General features: G+C 47.9%; 1 protein-coding gene and 1 gene segment (V, D, J or C); one reads left to right on the top strand and one right to left on the bottom strand.

Moving 5' to 3' along the window:
- Nucleotides 1-3,054: 3,054 nt before the first annotated feature.
- The window catches only part of LOC119977381, a 46,097-nt gene continuing 31,328 nt past the window's right edge, over nt 3,055-17,823 (top strand). Inside the window, 1 exon segment of the V gene segment in view lies at nt 3,055-3,218. Coding sequence covers nt 3,164-3,218 — 55 coding nt within the window.
- The window catches only part of pnpla4 (patatin-like phospholipase domain containing 4), a 115,523-nt gene continuing 110,442 nt past the window's right edge, over nt 12,743-17,823 (bottom strand). Inside the window, exon 5 of the mRNA XM_038818228.1 lies at nt 12,743-12,898. Within this exon, the coding sequence (XP_038674156.1) occupies nt 12,776-12,898 (123 nt within the window). The 3' untranslated portion in view covers nt 12,743-12,775. The remainder of the gene's footprint in view (nt 12,899-17,823) is intronic.

The following is a 17,823-nucleotide window of genomic DNA, read 5'->3' as shown; positions in this document are numbered from 1 at the left end:
AAAAGAAGGCGATTCTTATACATTATAGGATCAAGATAACATGAATACAGCTTGGTCAGGAATTTGATTGAAAGTAAAACATAAGTAATAATCGTTACCATGGCGGCTCCTTGCTGACCGCCAGGGGGCGTGAGTTTCATATTATTATCTTGTCTTTGTTTTAAGTAAGGGAAGAAGTTGTTTAGGAACAGGAAGAGATAGTTGTTCAGCTTGTTATGTATTACGACTACTTCGGGCTCCAAGCCTTATCTAGACTCTCAGAGTCACCCAGTTCCCAAGACATGCTGACCTCGGCTGTCTCTGTATTCTGGGCCTTAGGTTATATGAAAATCAGTTTAAATTCACTTGTACCAAGAAGACTTGACTAGTTTTCCCATCATGCCATTATTTGCTTCACACAATACTACAAGCTGAGGAACTTTCTCTCCATTTACCCGATCAATTCCTTCCAAGATCCTGAAAGAACCTCAATTAAATCACCCCATGACCTTCTATAGTTTGGAAAGTACAGGGGCGAGGGGTGGGGTGGGATGGTGGGGTGGGTGACATGGGAAACAATCTCACTGGATTTGCGTTGCGCAAGCTTTGCCCAGCCTGGCAGTTTCTGCCATTATGATCGACGCGCCATATTTATTGCGCCTTCCATTCCACCTGTCACACAGTTGCGGCCGACTATTTTGTTCTGTTTTAGCAAGTCCTTTGTGGGGAAAAGGTGAAAAAAAATGTGTTTACCACCAGCTGGCAGTATCAAAAAAACAATTCGCACTCAGCAAGATTATAGGCACATAAATATTTCTAAACTAGCAGAGACCCACAAAACATTTGTGGTCAAGTCAGTACTTTTATTGCAACAGTATTTCTTTCAACGGAGCACTTCTAGTTATTCCTTCACCAAAGACTTTAACAGAATCAAAACCCCTGACAGTGGAAAAAGCTACATGAAGCTGCCCATATGCAAAAACAGGCCAAGGGTTAGGAATAAAAGTTTTGTCAAGGGTCTGGTTCTGACTTGTATAGAGTTACGGAATATGAACGACTAATTGGGAACTGTTGTCTCCGGAGTTGAAAAGGCACGTTTACGTCCGATGGGCTCAATATTATTCAAGGAATAAAGACTCAGATTTCTCAAGATTTCCTTGAAATCTGCTTGTTGCAATGTCAACATCGGCCATCGGTGAAAACAGCTTTGGAACTTCCAGCCTTGTTCCACTGAAAGGTCCTTGTTTGTGATTCATGTTTCAGAGTAACACCCTGGGCTGGATTCTCCGGTCCCCTAGCCGCGTCTTTCTCGACGGCGCGCTATCCGCGGACGATGGGATTCTTTCTTCCCGCCGTTTGTTAATGGGATTTACCATTGAAGCCACCCCACGCCGCCGGGAAACCCGTGGTAGGGGCGGTGTGGCGGGTGGGGTGCTCCCAGTGAGAAAAGGGAATTCCTGCAGCCGGAAAATGCCAGCCTACGATTGTTCCTTTGAGAGACTAACTTTGGAATGCCCGTTGGAGTTAGACTCTGTCGGAATGGATAGATAGTAATATAGAGAGATATATAGATAGACAGATAGATAGATAGATAGATAGATAGGCAGAGTCGATGGGCCGAATGGCCTCCTTCTATACTGTAAATTCTATGAATGCTGGAGGAAATGACCAATATTTTTCAACCAATGGCTCCCGTGAGCGTTGCTAACAGTTCCTCTCAATCATTAGGTTGTTTGAAAATTGGACCGCGTTTTCCAAGATATTTTGTTCTTACATTAAATGGAAAACAGTCGCTAAAAGAAAATGGGCTGGTTTAGCACACTGGGCTAAATCGCTGGCTTTTAAAGCAGACCAAGGCAGGCCAGCAGCACAGGTTCAGCCTCCCCGAACAGGTGCCAGAATGTGGAGACTAGGGGCTTTTCACAGTAACTTCATGTGAAGCCTACTTGTGACTATAAGCGATTTCCATTTTCATTTTCAATTGCTCATTCAACAGCGTTTTGCTTCATTTTCGTGTTTGTTTCATAATATATATAGTGTAAGGGGAGGAGGGAGAGAGGGTTGGGGGTTTCACAGAATTGCGCAATATATTTCGAATTCCTTAACCAAAGAAAAGTTGAAAACCACTGGTATAAACTGTTATCATCCTCTTCATCTACAAAATCAACATTGATGCGTTATTACAATATACCTGGCAGCTTTTCTAAAACCTTTTCATTCAATAGAGTGGCTCTTCACATTTAGCATGAAGAAAAGCTTTCGAATAATATGTTGTATCGAATAATTGTCCCCGCCATTTTGCCACACTTAACCAATGCTTCTTCTAGCCCTCCTATGCTGCCTTTCCATACCGTCCCCTCCCTCCAGTACCATTCCATCTTTCCCATGCCACACCACTCATGTCGTCCCATCGGATTCCTTCCACCCAAGTAGCGGAGTCCAAGTCACCGAGTGTCTTTAAGACAGAGATAGAGATAGGGGCTGATTTAGCTCACTGGGCTAAATCGCTGGCTTTTAAAGCAGACCAAGCAGGCCAGCAGCACGGTTCGATTCCTGTATCAGCCTCCCCGGACAGGCGCCGGAATGTGGCGACTAGGGGCTTTTCACAGTAACTTCATTGAAGCCTACTCGTGACAATAAGCAATTTTTCAATTTAGATAGGGTCTTGGTTAATATGGGGATCAAGGGTTATGTGGAGAAGGCAGGAGAACGGGGATGAGAAACATATCAGCCATGATTGAGTGGCGAAGCAGACGCAATGGGCCGAGTGGCCTAATTCTGTTCCTATGTGATGCAGATATACAACAAATACTGATCTGAAGTAATAAATCAACTTTCTGTAATTATAGGAGGTAGAAATTACCCACGTAATAGAGAATAATTACTTTGTAAATGGATAATTAAATGTATGTGTTCACGTATAATGTATATCTTTCTTACTTACCTGTTCAAAATAATTCAGGCAATTCCTCTCAACTAATTTTAATATAAAGTACCACTAAGATTTTTTTTCATGTTCTTGTTTTTTTTACCGATTTTTTTTTATTGAAAGGAAATAACTGACCACAAAACCAACATTGCCGAGTACCTTTACTGATCACTCGCAGTGCCTCCGTGTCTGAAGGCAAGCATCTTGAACCCTGGCAGGTTGCTCAGGAGGAGGGGGACACATCTTCTTTCGGCAATGCTTCATTTAACGTGGTCACTCCCGCTGGTGGTCGCAATTCTATGCTTTCCAGGTAAAAGAGATTCCCACTCCTTTGCAGTTTTGTGCATCTGTAACAGATCTATCCAGTTTATTTGTTATGCTAAGAGAGGGAAGAGCTATCAGCAACTAGCAACTCCAGCCTGCCATGACCCCAGAATGTTGGCTTCAGGTTGGCAGCTCGTTCCAATCAGCGGCGAGATCCTGAACTCGGGCACATCGAACCCGGGTCCTCGGCGCCCTGAGGCAGCAGTGCTAACCGCTGCGCCACCGTGCTGCCCTGAGAATAGTAAATTTCAAGCAGTGCGGGGTGGTGGAATTGGGCTGTTAGTGATTGTTTATATGTTGGTAAAATCAATATTAAAAGGATAGCCTTGCCTTTATTAAATACACTTGCATGTCTCTCAAAAATATATTTGCATTTGGCGAATGCGCCTGAGAGTTTAAATGACTACTTTTCATGTGTACAGCCTGCATTGTAATGTATCGATTTTTTCATCATTCTGTTTGCTTACTGCTTGATACTTCAATTTTGTCTGTATAAATAATTCCTATTTGCTTGCCCATGCAAGAAGTCACCAAACTCCAACAGTAACTCACTGAATTGATCGAATGGAATAAGCCACAGAATATATCTTGGTATTATTAAATCAAACATTTCAACATTAGAACTTCTTTTTTCAATTAAAACTAGCCAGGTAGAAATAACCTTAGATGTAAATAAAAACTTTTAATAATATAAATGCTCTATTATTTTTTGTTACATTACTAATATTTTATATGATTAGCTTGATAAACTTTAAAATAATATATATCCCAAAACGTCCTGAGGCGAATCCACTTATCCTTTTAAAATGATTTAAAGAGGTCATAAGCCATAAGACCATAATTAGGCCACCTGGCCCATCAGGTCTGCTCCGCCATTCAATCATGGCTGATATTTTTCACATCCCCATTCTCCTGCCTTCTCCCCATAATCCCTGATCCCCTTAGTAATCAAGAACCTATCTATCTCTGTCTTAAATACACTCAATGATTTGGCTTCCACAGCCTTCTGCAGCAAAGTTCCACAGATTCACCACCCTCTGGTTGAAGGAATTCCTCCTCATCTCTGTTTTAAAGGATCGTCCCTTTAGTCTGAGATGGTGTCCTCTGGTTCTAGTTTTTCCTACAGCTGGAAACGTCCTCTCCATGTCCACTCTATCCAGGCCTCACAGCATCCTGTAAGTTTCAACAAGATCCCCCCTCATCCTTCTAAACTCCAACGAGTCCAGACCCAGAGTCCTCAACCGTTCCTCATACGACAAGCTCTTCATTCCAGGGATCATTCTTGTGATACTCCTCTGGATCCTTTCCCAAGAGCAGCACATCCTTTCTTTGGCTGTCTCTGTTTGAAGAACATTTAATAGTTATTGGGCCCTTTAATGTTGAAATCATCCCAAGACAATTTACAGAGGAATGGTGGTGAGTCATAGAGGGTTGGATAGGAAGGGCGAGCAAGCTCAAGGGGGGAGGTGTGGAAGGAGACGCAGTGAAATTTAGGGAAAGATTTCCAGATTCGGAGTTTGTCTGCTGAAAGTGCAGCCACAAATGGTGGCGCGAAAGAAGAGAGAGGGGCTGCATAGGGGAATGGAATAGGAGCCATGGGTGTTTTGGGGGTGAGGGTTTTAGGAGTGGGGGATTCCAAAGAGGCATATCAAACAAGATGACTAAAATAAGAAGAAACATTTCTGATGATTGGAAGACCAGGTGCTAATGTAGGTTAACAAGTCCGGGTGACTGAGTTAAAACAGGACCATTGCGAGTTAGCCTAAATATAAAGAGCAGATTGAGAGCCATGCTGACAGGGTCCAGCCAATTGTTAAAGCCTTTCTTTATTGGAGGGCGTTTTGGAGTTGTTCGGTCTCACAGCTCTCCTATCTCCCGCAGGTAAGACCAGATGGTCAGACCGTGGCGTTAATAAGACCAAAGTCGTGGGTTTGATCTCTATATCGGCGGCAAGGTAGCACAGTGGTTAGCACTGCTGCTTCACAGCGCCAGGGTCCCAGGTTCGATTCCTGGCTTGGGTTACTGCTTGTGCAGAGTCTGCACGTTCTACCCGCGTCTGTGCGGGTTTCCTCCGGTTTCCTCCCACAAGTCCCGAAAGACGTGCTGTTAGGTGAATTGGACATTCTGAATTCTCCCTCAGTGTACTCGAACAGGCGCCAGAGTGTGGCGGCTAGGGGCTTTTCACAGTAACTTCAATGCAGTGTTAATGTAAGCCTACTTGTGACAATAAAGATTATTATTAAAGATTATATTGGCCAAAGAGACCCACAGTTTTCCTCATTTATATGTGCTCAAGGACAATTAATACCCAAAACCTGTGTCTCGTAATCTTAACAATGTAACTGACAAGACATTAACAAACCTCAACTTGGTTCAAGTTCTCTCACTGCTTCACAGGACCCTTGAAAACATTCCGAGGGAAGAACATCTGATAGTCTGTGCAATATACTTTAAACACAGAAATATATATTAAAGGAATATTTAATGCCATCCAAGTCTCCTGGCACTTTATATAATTATTTTTTCTGAAATAGCTTTGTAAGGCAAATGCGGTAATTTAAATTTCTAACCATTTTAAAATTCACAGAAAATTGAAATTCAAGTCAATTTAAATCTGCAATGACAGTCACAATAAATTTAAATCCACTGTGAATTTCAAATCACGCTAATTTTAAATTCGCACTGAATTTAAAACTGCATTGCAATCAAAATAAGCAAATTTAAATTAATTTTACCTTAAAGTCTTCATTCAACGTGGCAAAACATATTTGGCAGGAGAGATTTCTGAACTAAAATAGTATACAAGTCATAAAAAGCTTGGCCATCGAGGTACTAAAGGCTTTCTTCTTCCGTAAGGAAGCCAATTTACTTCAGAATTATCACTTATGCATGAAAGTAAAATTACAGCTCTTAAAACAGCAACATAGAATCCCTACAGTGCAGAAGAAGGGCGGCACGGTAGCACAGTGGTTAGCACTGTTGCTTCACAGCTCCAGGGTCCCAGGCTTGGGTCACTGTCTGTGCGGTGTCTGCACATTCTCCCCGTGTCTGCGGGGGTTTCCTCCGGGTGCTCCAGTTTCCTCCCACAAGTCCCGCAAGACGTGCTGTTAGGTGAATTGGACATTCTGAATTCTCCCTCTGTGTACCCGAACAGGCGCCGGAATGGGGATTTTCACAGTAACTTCTTGGCAGTGTTAATGTAAGCCTATTTGTGACAATAATAAAGATTATTATTATCAATCAGCCCATCCCCCCCCCCCCCCCCCCCCCCCCCCCACCTTGTAACCTAACCTGTACATCCTTGGACACTAAGGGGAAATTTATCATGGCCAATCCACCTAACCTGACATCTTTGGACTGTGGGAGGAAACCGGTGCACCCGGAGGAAACCCACTGTGGTGAATGTGTTATGCCAATAATTCACCATTGTATTTGTATCTGTGCTGTTGCCCTTGTGGGCTTCTCCTATGGGCCATTGTATGGCATTATCCATAGGGGAACATGTTGGGGCATGTATGGGCTCCGCCCATGTCTCCTCTCCTTGAAGGGAGGTATAAAGAGCAGTCAACCTGTAGGCGGTTCTCAGCATTGGATCAGTCGCAGGCAGGCACTGTTCTAAGTTGATTAAAGCCACGGTTTACTTCTACTCTTGTCTCGAGTGAATTGATGGTCGTATCAATTTAATCAACTTAAACGCAACTATGGAATCGGCCCTCAAACCTGACCGACTGGAACTCGAACCGCAGGCCGTAGAGGCGAAATTAATTTTTTCGCACTGGCTCTGCTGCTTCAAGGCCTATCTCACAGCCTTCTCCACGCCTTCCGTCACTGACGAACAGAAGCTGAGCCTCCTCCACACACGGGTGAACCATCGAATCTCTGTTCAACTCGACGAGGCCTCCTCCTACCCAGACGCCCTCGCGATGCTCGAACGCCTATATCTACGGCCCGTGAATGAGGTCTACGCACGACACATCCTCGCCACTCGCCGCCAGCGTCCCGGGGAATCACTAGAAGACTACCTACGCGACCTCAAAGTCCTCGCATGCAGCTGCAACTACCAGGCCGCTACGACAACTCAACATATGGAACCCGCCGTCCGAGACGTCTACATGGCGGGAGTCTGGTCCAACTACGTGAGACAGCGCCTACTCAAAAAGGGGGCCTGGACCTGGATCAGACGGTAAAGTTAGCCTCCTCTCTGGAAGTAGCGTTCCAGAGCCTTAACGTGGTCTCGGCTGACCACGCGACCCCCTGGTGGACCCCCGATCAAAGACTACCCCAGGCCTGTGCCGCGCGGCCGCCCGCCCATCATGGGGGGCTACCCTGCAATTTCTGCGGTCAGTCCCAACACCCCCGGCAGCACTGCCCGGCCCGTAATGCGAACTGCAGCAGCTGTGGGAGAAAATGGCATTTCGCCAAAGTTTGCTTGGCCAGGTCCAAGAACTCTAACTCACAGGCCCGATCCTCAGACACACAGGCCCGCAGACCCCGCAGTGTGGCAGCGTGTCTGCCAACTCCGCCGCTGCAGACACGTCATCAGCCTCGTGCTATCCATGGGGGCAGCCATCTTCCAGCCCTCACAGGACATGCGACTCACGGGGGCCGCCTTCTGCTACGCCGCTCGACGCGTACGATCAACAAGGGCAGCCATCGCGGAGCCTCCCCAGCACCTCCGACCACGCCAGCTACCCGCAACTCAGCGCGGTCAGCCTGGACCTCCGGAGCTCTATGATGACCGTCCGGGTAAACAGGCACGAGTCGCCTTGCCTTTTTGTCTCCGGGAGCACAGAGAGCTTCATTCACCCGGACATGGTAAGACGCTGCTCGTTCATAATGTTCCCGGCACACCAAACCATCTCCCTCGCCTCTGGGTCGCACTCGGTGCAAATCCAAGGGTGCACTACCGCAACCCTAGCAATACAGGGTGCCGAATACGCCAATTTTAAATTATATGTGCTCCCAGACCTCTGCGCTCCTCTCCTATTGGGACTACGTTTCCAATGCAACCTCAGGAGCCTAACCCTGAAGTTCGTGGGGCCCCTACCCCCACTCACCATATGCAGCCTTGCAACCCTAAAAGTCGACCCTCCCCCACTCTTCACATACCTCACCGCTGACTGCAAACCAGTCGCCACCAGAAGCAGGCGGTATAGCATACAGGACGGGACTTTCATCAGGTCCGAGGTCCAGCGACTCTTGCGGGAGGGAGTCATCGGGGCCAGCAAAAGCCCCTGGAAAGCTCAGGTGGTGGCCGTCAAGACCGGGGAAAAGAACCGGATGGTTGTAGATTACAGCCAAACCATAAACCGGTACACGCAACCCGATGCGAACTCCCCTTCCTCGATTGCAGACATGGTAAACCAGATCGCACACTACCGGGTGTTCTCCACGGTGGATCTGAAGTCTGCGTACCACCAGCTCCCAATCCGCCCGGAGGTCCGCCACTACACGGCTTTTGAGGCAGACGGCCACCTTTTCCACTTCCTCCGGGTCCCCTTTGGCGTCACGAACGGGGCTTTGGTGTTCTAAAGAACAATTGACCGAATGGTGGACCAGAACGGGCTACGGGCCACATTTCCGTACTTGGACAATGTCACCATCTGCGGCCATGATCAGCAGGACCACGATGCCAACCTCCACAGATTTCTCCCAACCGCCCAAACCCTAAACCTCACGTACAACAAGGAGAAATGCGTTTTCCGCACAACCAGACTAGCCATCCTCGGCTACGTCGTTGAAAACGGGGTTCTAGGGCCTGACCCTGACCGTATGTGCCCCCTCCTGCAACTTCCCCTCCCCCACTGCCCCAAGGCCCTGAAGAGGTGCCTCGGGTTCTTTTCATATTACACCCAGTGGGCCCCCAACTATGCGGACAAAGTCCGCCCACTAATCAAGGCCACCACCTTCCCACTGGCAACTGAGGCCCACCAGGCCTTCAGCTGCATCAAGGCGGACATCGCCAAAGCCGCGATGCGCACGGTGGACTAGTCCGTCCCCTTCCAGGTGGAGAGCGACGCATCTCGCCGCTAGCCTCAATCAAGTAGGTAGACCGGTAGTGTTTTGTTCGCGCACCCTCACCACCTCCGAAATTCAGCATTCCTCAGTCGAAAAGGAGGCCCAAGCCATCGTGGAAGCCTACGGCACTGGAGGCACTACCTCGCTGGTAGGAGGTTTACCCTCCTCACCGACCAACGATCGGTAGCCTTCATGTTCGACAATACGCAGCGGGGCAAAATCAAGAACGATAAGACCTTGAGGTGGAGGATCGAACTCTCCACCTATAATTACGATATAGTATAGTGTCCTGGGAAGCTCAACGAGCCCCCAGATGCCCTGTCCTGCGGCATATGCACCAGCGCGCAAGATGACTGACTACGGGCTATCCACGATGACCTCTGCCACCCAGGGGTCACCCGGCTTATCCATTATATTAAGGCCCACAACCTGCCCTACTCCACCGAGGAGGTCAGAGCCATGACCAGGGACTGCCAGATCTGTACGGAGTGTAAACCGCACTTCTATCGACCAAATAAGGCCCGCTTGGTAAAGGCATCCCGGCCCTTTGAGCGCCTCAGTGTCAATTTCAAAGGGCCCCTCCCCTCCAATAACCACAATACATATTTCTTCAATATTATTAATGAGTTCTCCTGCTTCCCCTTTGCAATCCCCTGCCCCAACATAACCACGTCCACTGTCATTAAAGCCCTACATAGTGTCTTCACCCTGTTTGGTTTCCCCAATTATGTCCACAGTGACCGGGGCTCGTCGTTCATGAGCGACGAACTGCGTCAGTACCTGCTCAGTAAGGGCATCGCCTCGTGCAGGACTACCAGTTATAACCCCAGGGGAAACGCGCAGGTGGTGAAGGAAAACGCAACGGCCTGGAAGACCATCCTACTGACCCTGCAGTCCAGGAATCTCCCAGTTTCCCACTGGCAGGAGGTCCTCCCCGATGCGCTCCACTCTATTAGGTCCCTACTTTGCACGGCCATGAACGAGACCCCTCATGACCGCCTATTTGTTTTCCCTAGAAGATCCACCTCAGGGGCCTCGCTTCCGTCCTGGCTGAAGACAGCGTGGCCGGTCCTACTCAGAAAGCACGTCAAGAGCCATAAGTCCGATCCTCTGGTAGAGAGGGTCCAGCTCCTACACTCCAACCCCCAGTACGCTTATATCGAACACCCCGATGGCCAACAGGACATGGTCTCCCTCCGGGACCTGGCGCCCGCCGGTTCCACCACCACCACCCCTCCACCATATCCCGCCCAACCTACCATGGCCAGCGCCCCCGCCCCTATATGGCTCCCACCCGCCATCCCCCCTTCACCGATCCACAGGAATGAGGCTCCAGAAGAGGCGGTCCCGGAGTCCACGTCTGTACCCGCACCGGCACCCTCACTACCGATGCCAGCACGGACGAGTTCTACACCTGGGCCAGCAAAAACGGCAGAGCTTCGGCGATCACAGCGCACAATCCGTGCGCCGGACCGGCTGAACGTATGAACCCGTCACCCCGCCGGACTTCATTTTTTTAACGGGGGTGAATGTGGTGAATGTATTATGCCAATAATCCACCATTATATTTGTATCTGTGCTGTTGCACTTGTATTTGTATCTGTGCTATGCTGTTGCCCTTGTGGGCTTCTCCAATGGGACACTGTATGGCATTATCCATAGGGGAACATGTTGGGGCATGTATGGGCTCCGCCCATGGCTCCTCCCCTTGAAGGGAGGTATAAAGAGCAGTCAACCTGTAGGCAGTTCTCAGTATTGGATCAGTCGCAGGCAGGCACTGTTCTAAGTTGATTAAAGCCACGGTTTATTTCTACTCTTGTCTCGAGTGAATTGATGGCCGCATCACCCACGCAGACACGGGTGGAACGTGCAAACTCCACATAGACAGTGACCCAAGCCAGAATTGAACTCGGGTCCTTGGCGCTGTGAGGCAGCAGCGCTAACCACTGTACCTCCTTAGGCGGCTTTTCTCTCTCTGTGCAGATAGTGAATCGCTAGCCCCGGTTTCCATCTCCCCTCAGGCTTATCGCTATTAAAGTCAACAAACGTCAAACACAGCGAGGGATGTAAAACTAAGTGTTGATTTGCCAACACTCAAAGTCAGAATGTGCCCTGGCGTCCTTTATTTTCTATGGTTGGATCGTAGAAAATGCGTTGAAATGTGCGAGGATTTCAGTCGGCGAGTGAACAGCATTTTACACATGGTCGATTTGCTTGCATGATGACATATATCCAGAGTTGAGTCATTGCTAAACTGTTTGGGTCATGAGAAAACCTGAGTGTGTGCAGAGAGTGATCGCTGTACGACACGAGGGTGGAACATTGGCGGTTCCAGGTGCCAGTCTTGGGTAACATTACAAGATATTGAACCAAGATGGTCAGGAAAGGTGTTAGAGAAAGCTCAAACACCCACAGTTTGGTGTCTAATCATTCTGCAGATATTGCCAGCTATTCACAAAATAATCTTAATGGTATACGACTGCCAGATTTGGCAGCTGATGCACAGAATCATAGAGTGATTACAATGGTTAAAACTCCCAACAGCTGCTGTTAAAAATATAGAACGATTAACAAATTTGGATGCCGTACTTGCGTGGGCCCCACCCCCACAATCCAAAGACTGACCACGCTAAATGGCCCCTTAATTGGAAAAAAAATAATTCGGTACTCTAATTTTTCTTTTCCAAAGTTAATGGTCCAATTCCCTTTCGAAGCCTCAACTTATACCACAGCCATAGAATGCCTAAAGTGCAGAAGGAGGCCATTCACCCCATCGGGTTTGTACTGACCCTCTGAAACAGCATCCTACTGGACACTCTCCCCCAGCCCTATAACCTCGCCTAATCTGCACATCTTTGGATACTGAGGGAAATCGTTTATTAGAATGACCAATCTACCTCTCCTGCACATCTTTGGACACGAAGGGACAATTCATCACGTCCAATCCACCGAACCTGCACATCTTTGGACTGTGGGAGGTAACCAGGGCACCCGGAGGAAACCCACGCAGACTCGGGGGGAACGTGCAGACTCCACACAGACAGTCGCCCGAGGTCGGAATCGAACCCGGGTCCTTGGCGCTGTGTGGCAGCAGTGCTAACCACTGCACCACCGTGCCGCCCCTGGGAGCTCATGAACCTGCCCCCACCACACTCTCAAGCAGTGCACCCCAGATTCTGACCAATCGATGGTCAAAACCTTTTTCCTTATGTCTCCGTTGATTCGTTTGCCAATCCCCTTAAATTGATGTCTGTAGGTTCCCACTCCATCTGCCAATGGGAGTGGTTTATTCCCCTTTTATGATCCATTCAATTCCCCCTTCTTTTCTCAAAGGGGAACAGTCCCAGCTTCTCCAGTTTAACTGAAGGCCCTGGATTCATTTGTAAATCTCATCAGCTCCCTCCCCACCCTTTCTAAAGTGTGGTGCCCAGAATGGGCACTATACTCAAGTTGAGTGTTTTATAAACAATATGTACATTATATATGTTTTATGTACAGCAATTTTATTATTTGACAAATAACATTTTATGCGTTCCCAGCACACAGCCAAACATTAAGAATTACCCCATTGGTTGCTTTTGCCTCTGTACTGTGTTCAGTTGGTTCCTTTAACCTCATTCCCGTCTCTGGCCCCTTCTTTTTTTCACTCTGCACAGCGAAGGTAGAAAAACAGGTCGATTAACGATCGGGAAATGGATTAACTTTAAGTGGTGATATGAGCAATCAGCATCACAGACCTGTTACGGTGCGGAAGGAGCCCTTACAACAAAAACCTTGCATTCATGTGGCACCTTTGACAGAGCAAAACATCCCGAGGTTCCTCGTGGAGACGTTATCAACCCAGCCACAGAAAGATAAATTCAAAGACTTTGACCAAACTCTTGATCAAAGTGATAGGCCGGGCATTCTCCGCCCCTGTTTTCGGTGGCCAGGAATGCCAGCAGCAAGGGGGGTCCCAAACGGCTTTTACCCCATTGGAGTTTCCCATTCCCATTGTGTGTGCCCCCCCCCCCCCCCCCCAACGACGTATGGAGTTCCCGCCATAAAAGGTCAGGAACCCTTTGCACTAATGTATCATTCGAGGGCTCCCCCGCTCTATCGTTCCCCCCACATTAGGGTTTGGCCATTGTTTACAACAGCCTTTGCCAGACAGAAGCCTGGTAAAAGGTCCCTGCCAGTGGCGCACAGGTAAGTACACTCTGGGTGGATAGAAGCATGCTTGGCCAGTATCCTGGTAGTGCCCCCTTTTATTGTGCCTCTTGGCCGGCAATGCCAGAGGGAAGTGTCTAAGGGCAATGCCAGGGGGCATTGCCAGAGGGTACTGCCAGGACGGCTTCCATTGGGGAGGTCCATTGTAGGGGTGGGGGTCCCATGTCCTTTGGGGGTGGTTCCTGTGTCTGGAGGGGGAGGGGCATGTGCGAAGGGGGGCTCTCGCATCCGTGAGGATGGTTTTCTGGTGGTGGGGGGGCGTGTGGGGTGGGATGGTCTCCGTGTCTGTTTGTTCACGCCCTTTAAGAACGGCACCCTGATATCTTGAGAGCTGACGTTGCTAGCCCGCCCCATCAGTGTGATGCCATGGGACTTGCCTCCTTGATTTTCTTCGCCTCAGTGTCAAATAATATGCTCGGAAAAAACATGATAAAACTCCCCCCACCACAGCAAGCTGACAAACGGCAATATGATCAGGACACAATATCTGTTTTTAGTGATGTTGATTGAGGGATAAATATTGGTTCGGACATTCAGGAGAATTCCGCTGTTCTTCTCCGAAATGTTGCCGTGGATATTTTACATCCACCCGTCAGAGGGCAGAAGGGATCTTGGTTTAACACGATATCCGGAAGACGGCACCTCGGCATTGCCTCGGTAACGCACTCGAGCGTCACCCTTGATTTTTATTCTCAGGTTTGTGGTTTGGGAATGAAGATTCAGAGTCAGAGACGAGAATGTGACCGACCGACTGAACCATGGTTGGCACCTGAACCGGTACCTTAAAGAAGGAGAAAGACAGGTTTAGGCAAGGAATTCATTACCCATCACTTGACTTGGTTGGGAACAATTTAAAACCTAGGAGCGTCATTTGACCATTTTGGAATAATACGATCTAAAATGTGCTTACTTCCCACCTCGAGATCAGTGGGAGGGGGCTTCCTGTAAAATGGAGGAATGCATGTCGGCGCGGAGTCATTCAACCCGTCTTGTCTGTGCAAGCTCTTTAGAAGAGCTATCTAATTATTTGAAGCCGTTCCTGTAGCCTCACGCCCCCACAAGCTGTCTTTGCCCATTAGCCCTACAGCTGTTTCATGAAAATGAAAATCGCTTATTGTCATGAGTAGGCTTCAATTAAGTTACTGTGAAAAGGCCCTAGTCGCCACATTCCGGCGCCTGTCCGGGGCGGCTGGTACGGGATATTCCATTATAATATTCCATTATACAATGATTCAATGCTTCACAAAGGATTGCTGACTTAGTCAATAACTAACTCACAATGCTAAGAATAACCTCCGTTTAAGGTTACGGTACCGGAGAGTTACCGGGAATGACAGAACGAAAACCGTTGCCGTTCCCATTCCCCTCAGTACAGTGACCCCTGATGTACCATTTGTCAATGTACTCTGTCGTTTATTCTTTTGTCTACAATGTACGTGCTGTGTACATTCCCTTGGCCGCAGAAAAATACTTTTCACTGTACTTCGGTACATGTGACAATAAATATCAATTAATCAATCAATCAATCAGAATTTCTGGGTCCAGCGCTGAACAACACCTCATTGACCTACCTGAAGTACTGACAGCGGCCACTCCTCCTGCTGGCGCTGCTGTTGTGCAGGGCTGCTAGCCTCCGGTTGGTCGGCAGCACAATGGGGCGGGGCTTCCTTATAGAGACGGGCACAAGTCCCGTCTCACACGAACTAAAGAGCCATGGCCTGAAACTTTAAAGCAAGGTGGGCCATCTAAGAATGGGTGCGTTTGCCCCCAACATTTACTCTGGGGTGCCCACCCTCAGATTAGAATCCAGCTCTGTATTTCAATATTTCCTGACAGTTATAACCAGTCTAGGAAATCAATCCCAGGCCAAGTGTTATCAATAAAGATCTTTTATAGGAGGCTATCTCTGCCCCAGTCAAGAACCAGTCCTTCTCCCTCTTGAAGGGATCCATCATATCATAAGCAGTGTCTTAAATCTGGATAATTCAGATCTTTTTCATAGTGCACTTAACTGTAAAGATTTTAACAATCTTGTCCTGTGAAATGCTGATTGGATTAAATTTCCTGAAGCTCTCGTTGATCACTTTAATAATTAATTAATGAAAAGTAAGTTTATTGGTGGAACTGACAAAATTCAAACCACTTGCACCCCCGACCAAGGCTCGTTTGAACAGTTAAATTATCCACAAAAGGTCATCGTTAGAATAACTCAAGCACTTTTCCTGATCATTTTTGCCTGTTCAAATAATGAATATAAGTAGTGGCCTCTGATGGTGTGGCCGGGGGGGGGGGGGTGGGGGGGGGGGGGGGGGAACTTTAAACTGAAGGGGGGGGGGGGTTGGGGGTTTAAACTGAAGGAATGATTGGTTCTGGGGACCCACAGAGGAACAGAATTACCACACACTGTCAGTTGTAGCAATTTTCTGAATCGTCAGGTAAACCAGCAGCGCGGGTTCAATTCCCGACCCGGCCTCCCCGAACAGGAGCCGGAATGTGGCGACCAGGGGCTTTTCACAGTAACTTCATTGACGCCTACTTGTGACAATAAGTGATTATAATTATTATAAGTAACAATAACAATCTTTATAATTGTCACAAGTAGACTTACATTAATACTGCAATGAAGTTACTGTGAAAAGCCTCTAGTCGCCACATTCCGACGCCTGTTCGGGTACACAGAGGGAGAATTCAGAATGTCCAAGTCACCTAACAGCACGTCTTTCGGGACTTGTGGGAGGAAACCGGAGCACCCGGAGGAAACCCACGCAGACACAGGAAGAACGTGCAGACTCCGCACAGACAGTGACCCAAGCCAGGATTCGAACTCGGGTCCCTGGCGCTGTGAAGCAACAGTGCTAACCGCTGTGCTACCGTGTCGCCCTCTATAAAGGGATTTTACTGTCAGCTTACTCTGCGCGAGAGGTTTAGGCAAAAGCTTTTTGTAAAAAAGAAAGCTGTTTGTTTAATTCAGTGAGCTGTTGTGATCTGAATGTGTTGCAATCTGAAATGTGTTGCGATCTGGAATATGTTGTAATCTGGAATGTGTTACGATCTGGAATGTGTTGCGATCTGGAATGTGTTGCGATCTGGAATGTGTTGCGATCTGGAATGTGTTGCGATCTGGAATATGTTGTAATCTGGAATGTGTTGCGATCTGGAATGTGTTATCATCTGGAATGTGTTGCGATCTGGAATGTGTTATGATCTGGAATGTGTTGTGATCTGGAATGTGTTGCGATCTGGAATGTGTTGCGGTCTGGAATGTGTTGCGATCTGGAATTTGTTGGGCCTGGAATGTGTTGCGATCTGGAATATGTTGTGATCTGGAATGTGTTGCGGTCTGGAATGTGTTGCGATCTGGAATGTGTTGGGCCTGGAATGTGTTGGGGCTGGAATGTGTTGTGGCCTGGAATGCGTTGCGATCTGGAATGTGTTGTGTTCTGGAATGTGTTGTGGTCTGGAATGCGTTGCGATCTGGAATGTGTTGTGGTCTGGAATGTGTTGCGATCTGGAATGTGTTGTGGTCTGGAATGCGTTGCGATCTGGAATGTGTTGGGCCTGGAATGTGTTGGGCCTGGAATGTGTTGGGCCTGGAATGTGTTGCGATCTGGAATGTATTGCGATCTGGAATGTGTTGCGATCTGGAATGTGTTGCAGTCTGGAATGTATTGCGATCTGGAATGTGTTGCGATCTGGAATGTATTGCGATCTGGAATGTATTGCGATCTGGAATGTGTTGCAGTCTGGAATGTGTTGCGATCTGGAATGTGTTGCGGTCTGGAATGTGTTGCGATCTGGAATGTATTGCGGTCTGGAATGTGTTGCAGTCTGGAATGTGTTGCGATCTGGAATATGTTGGGCCTGGAATGTGTTGGGCCTGGAATGTGTTGCGGTCTGGAATGTGTTGGGCCTGGAATGTGTTGCGATCTGGAATGTGTTGGGCCTGGAAGGTGTTGCGATCTGGAATGTATTGCGATCTGGAATGTATTGCGATCTGGAATGTATTGCGATCTGGAATGTATTGCGATCTGGAATGTGTTACAGTCTGGAATGTATTGCGATCTGGAATGTGTTGGGCCTTGAATGTGTTGCGGTCTGGAATGTGTTGCGGTCTGGAATGTGTTGCGGTCTGGAATGTGTTGCGATCTGGAATGTGTTGCGGTCTGTAATGTGTTGACTGGAAAGGTGACAGATGCAGATTCACGAAAGTCTTTCAAAAGGGAATTGGATAAATACTTGAAACTGAATAAAATACAGAGCCTAGGGAAAGAGCTGGGGCTTTGGGACCAACAGGTTTGCTCTTTCAAAGAATCTCCTGGGCACGATTTAACGGGAAAAAAACAGTTTTGGGTGCCTTTAGCGGG

This window comes from Scyliorhinus canicula, chromosome 14 (assembly GCF_902713615.1).
Source record: "Scyliorhinus canicula chromosome 14, sScyCan1.1, whole genome shotgun sequence".
In the NCBI taxonomy this organism is placed as follows: domain Eukaryota; kingdom Metazoa; phylum Chordata; class Chondrichthyes; order Carcharhiniformes; family Scyliorhinidae; genus Scyliorhinus; species Scyliorhinus canicula.
Note: the sequence above shows the minus strand (reverse complement) of the source record. Positions and strands in the feature narration are given on the sequence as shown.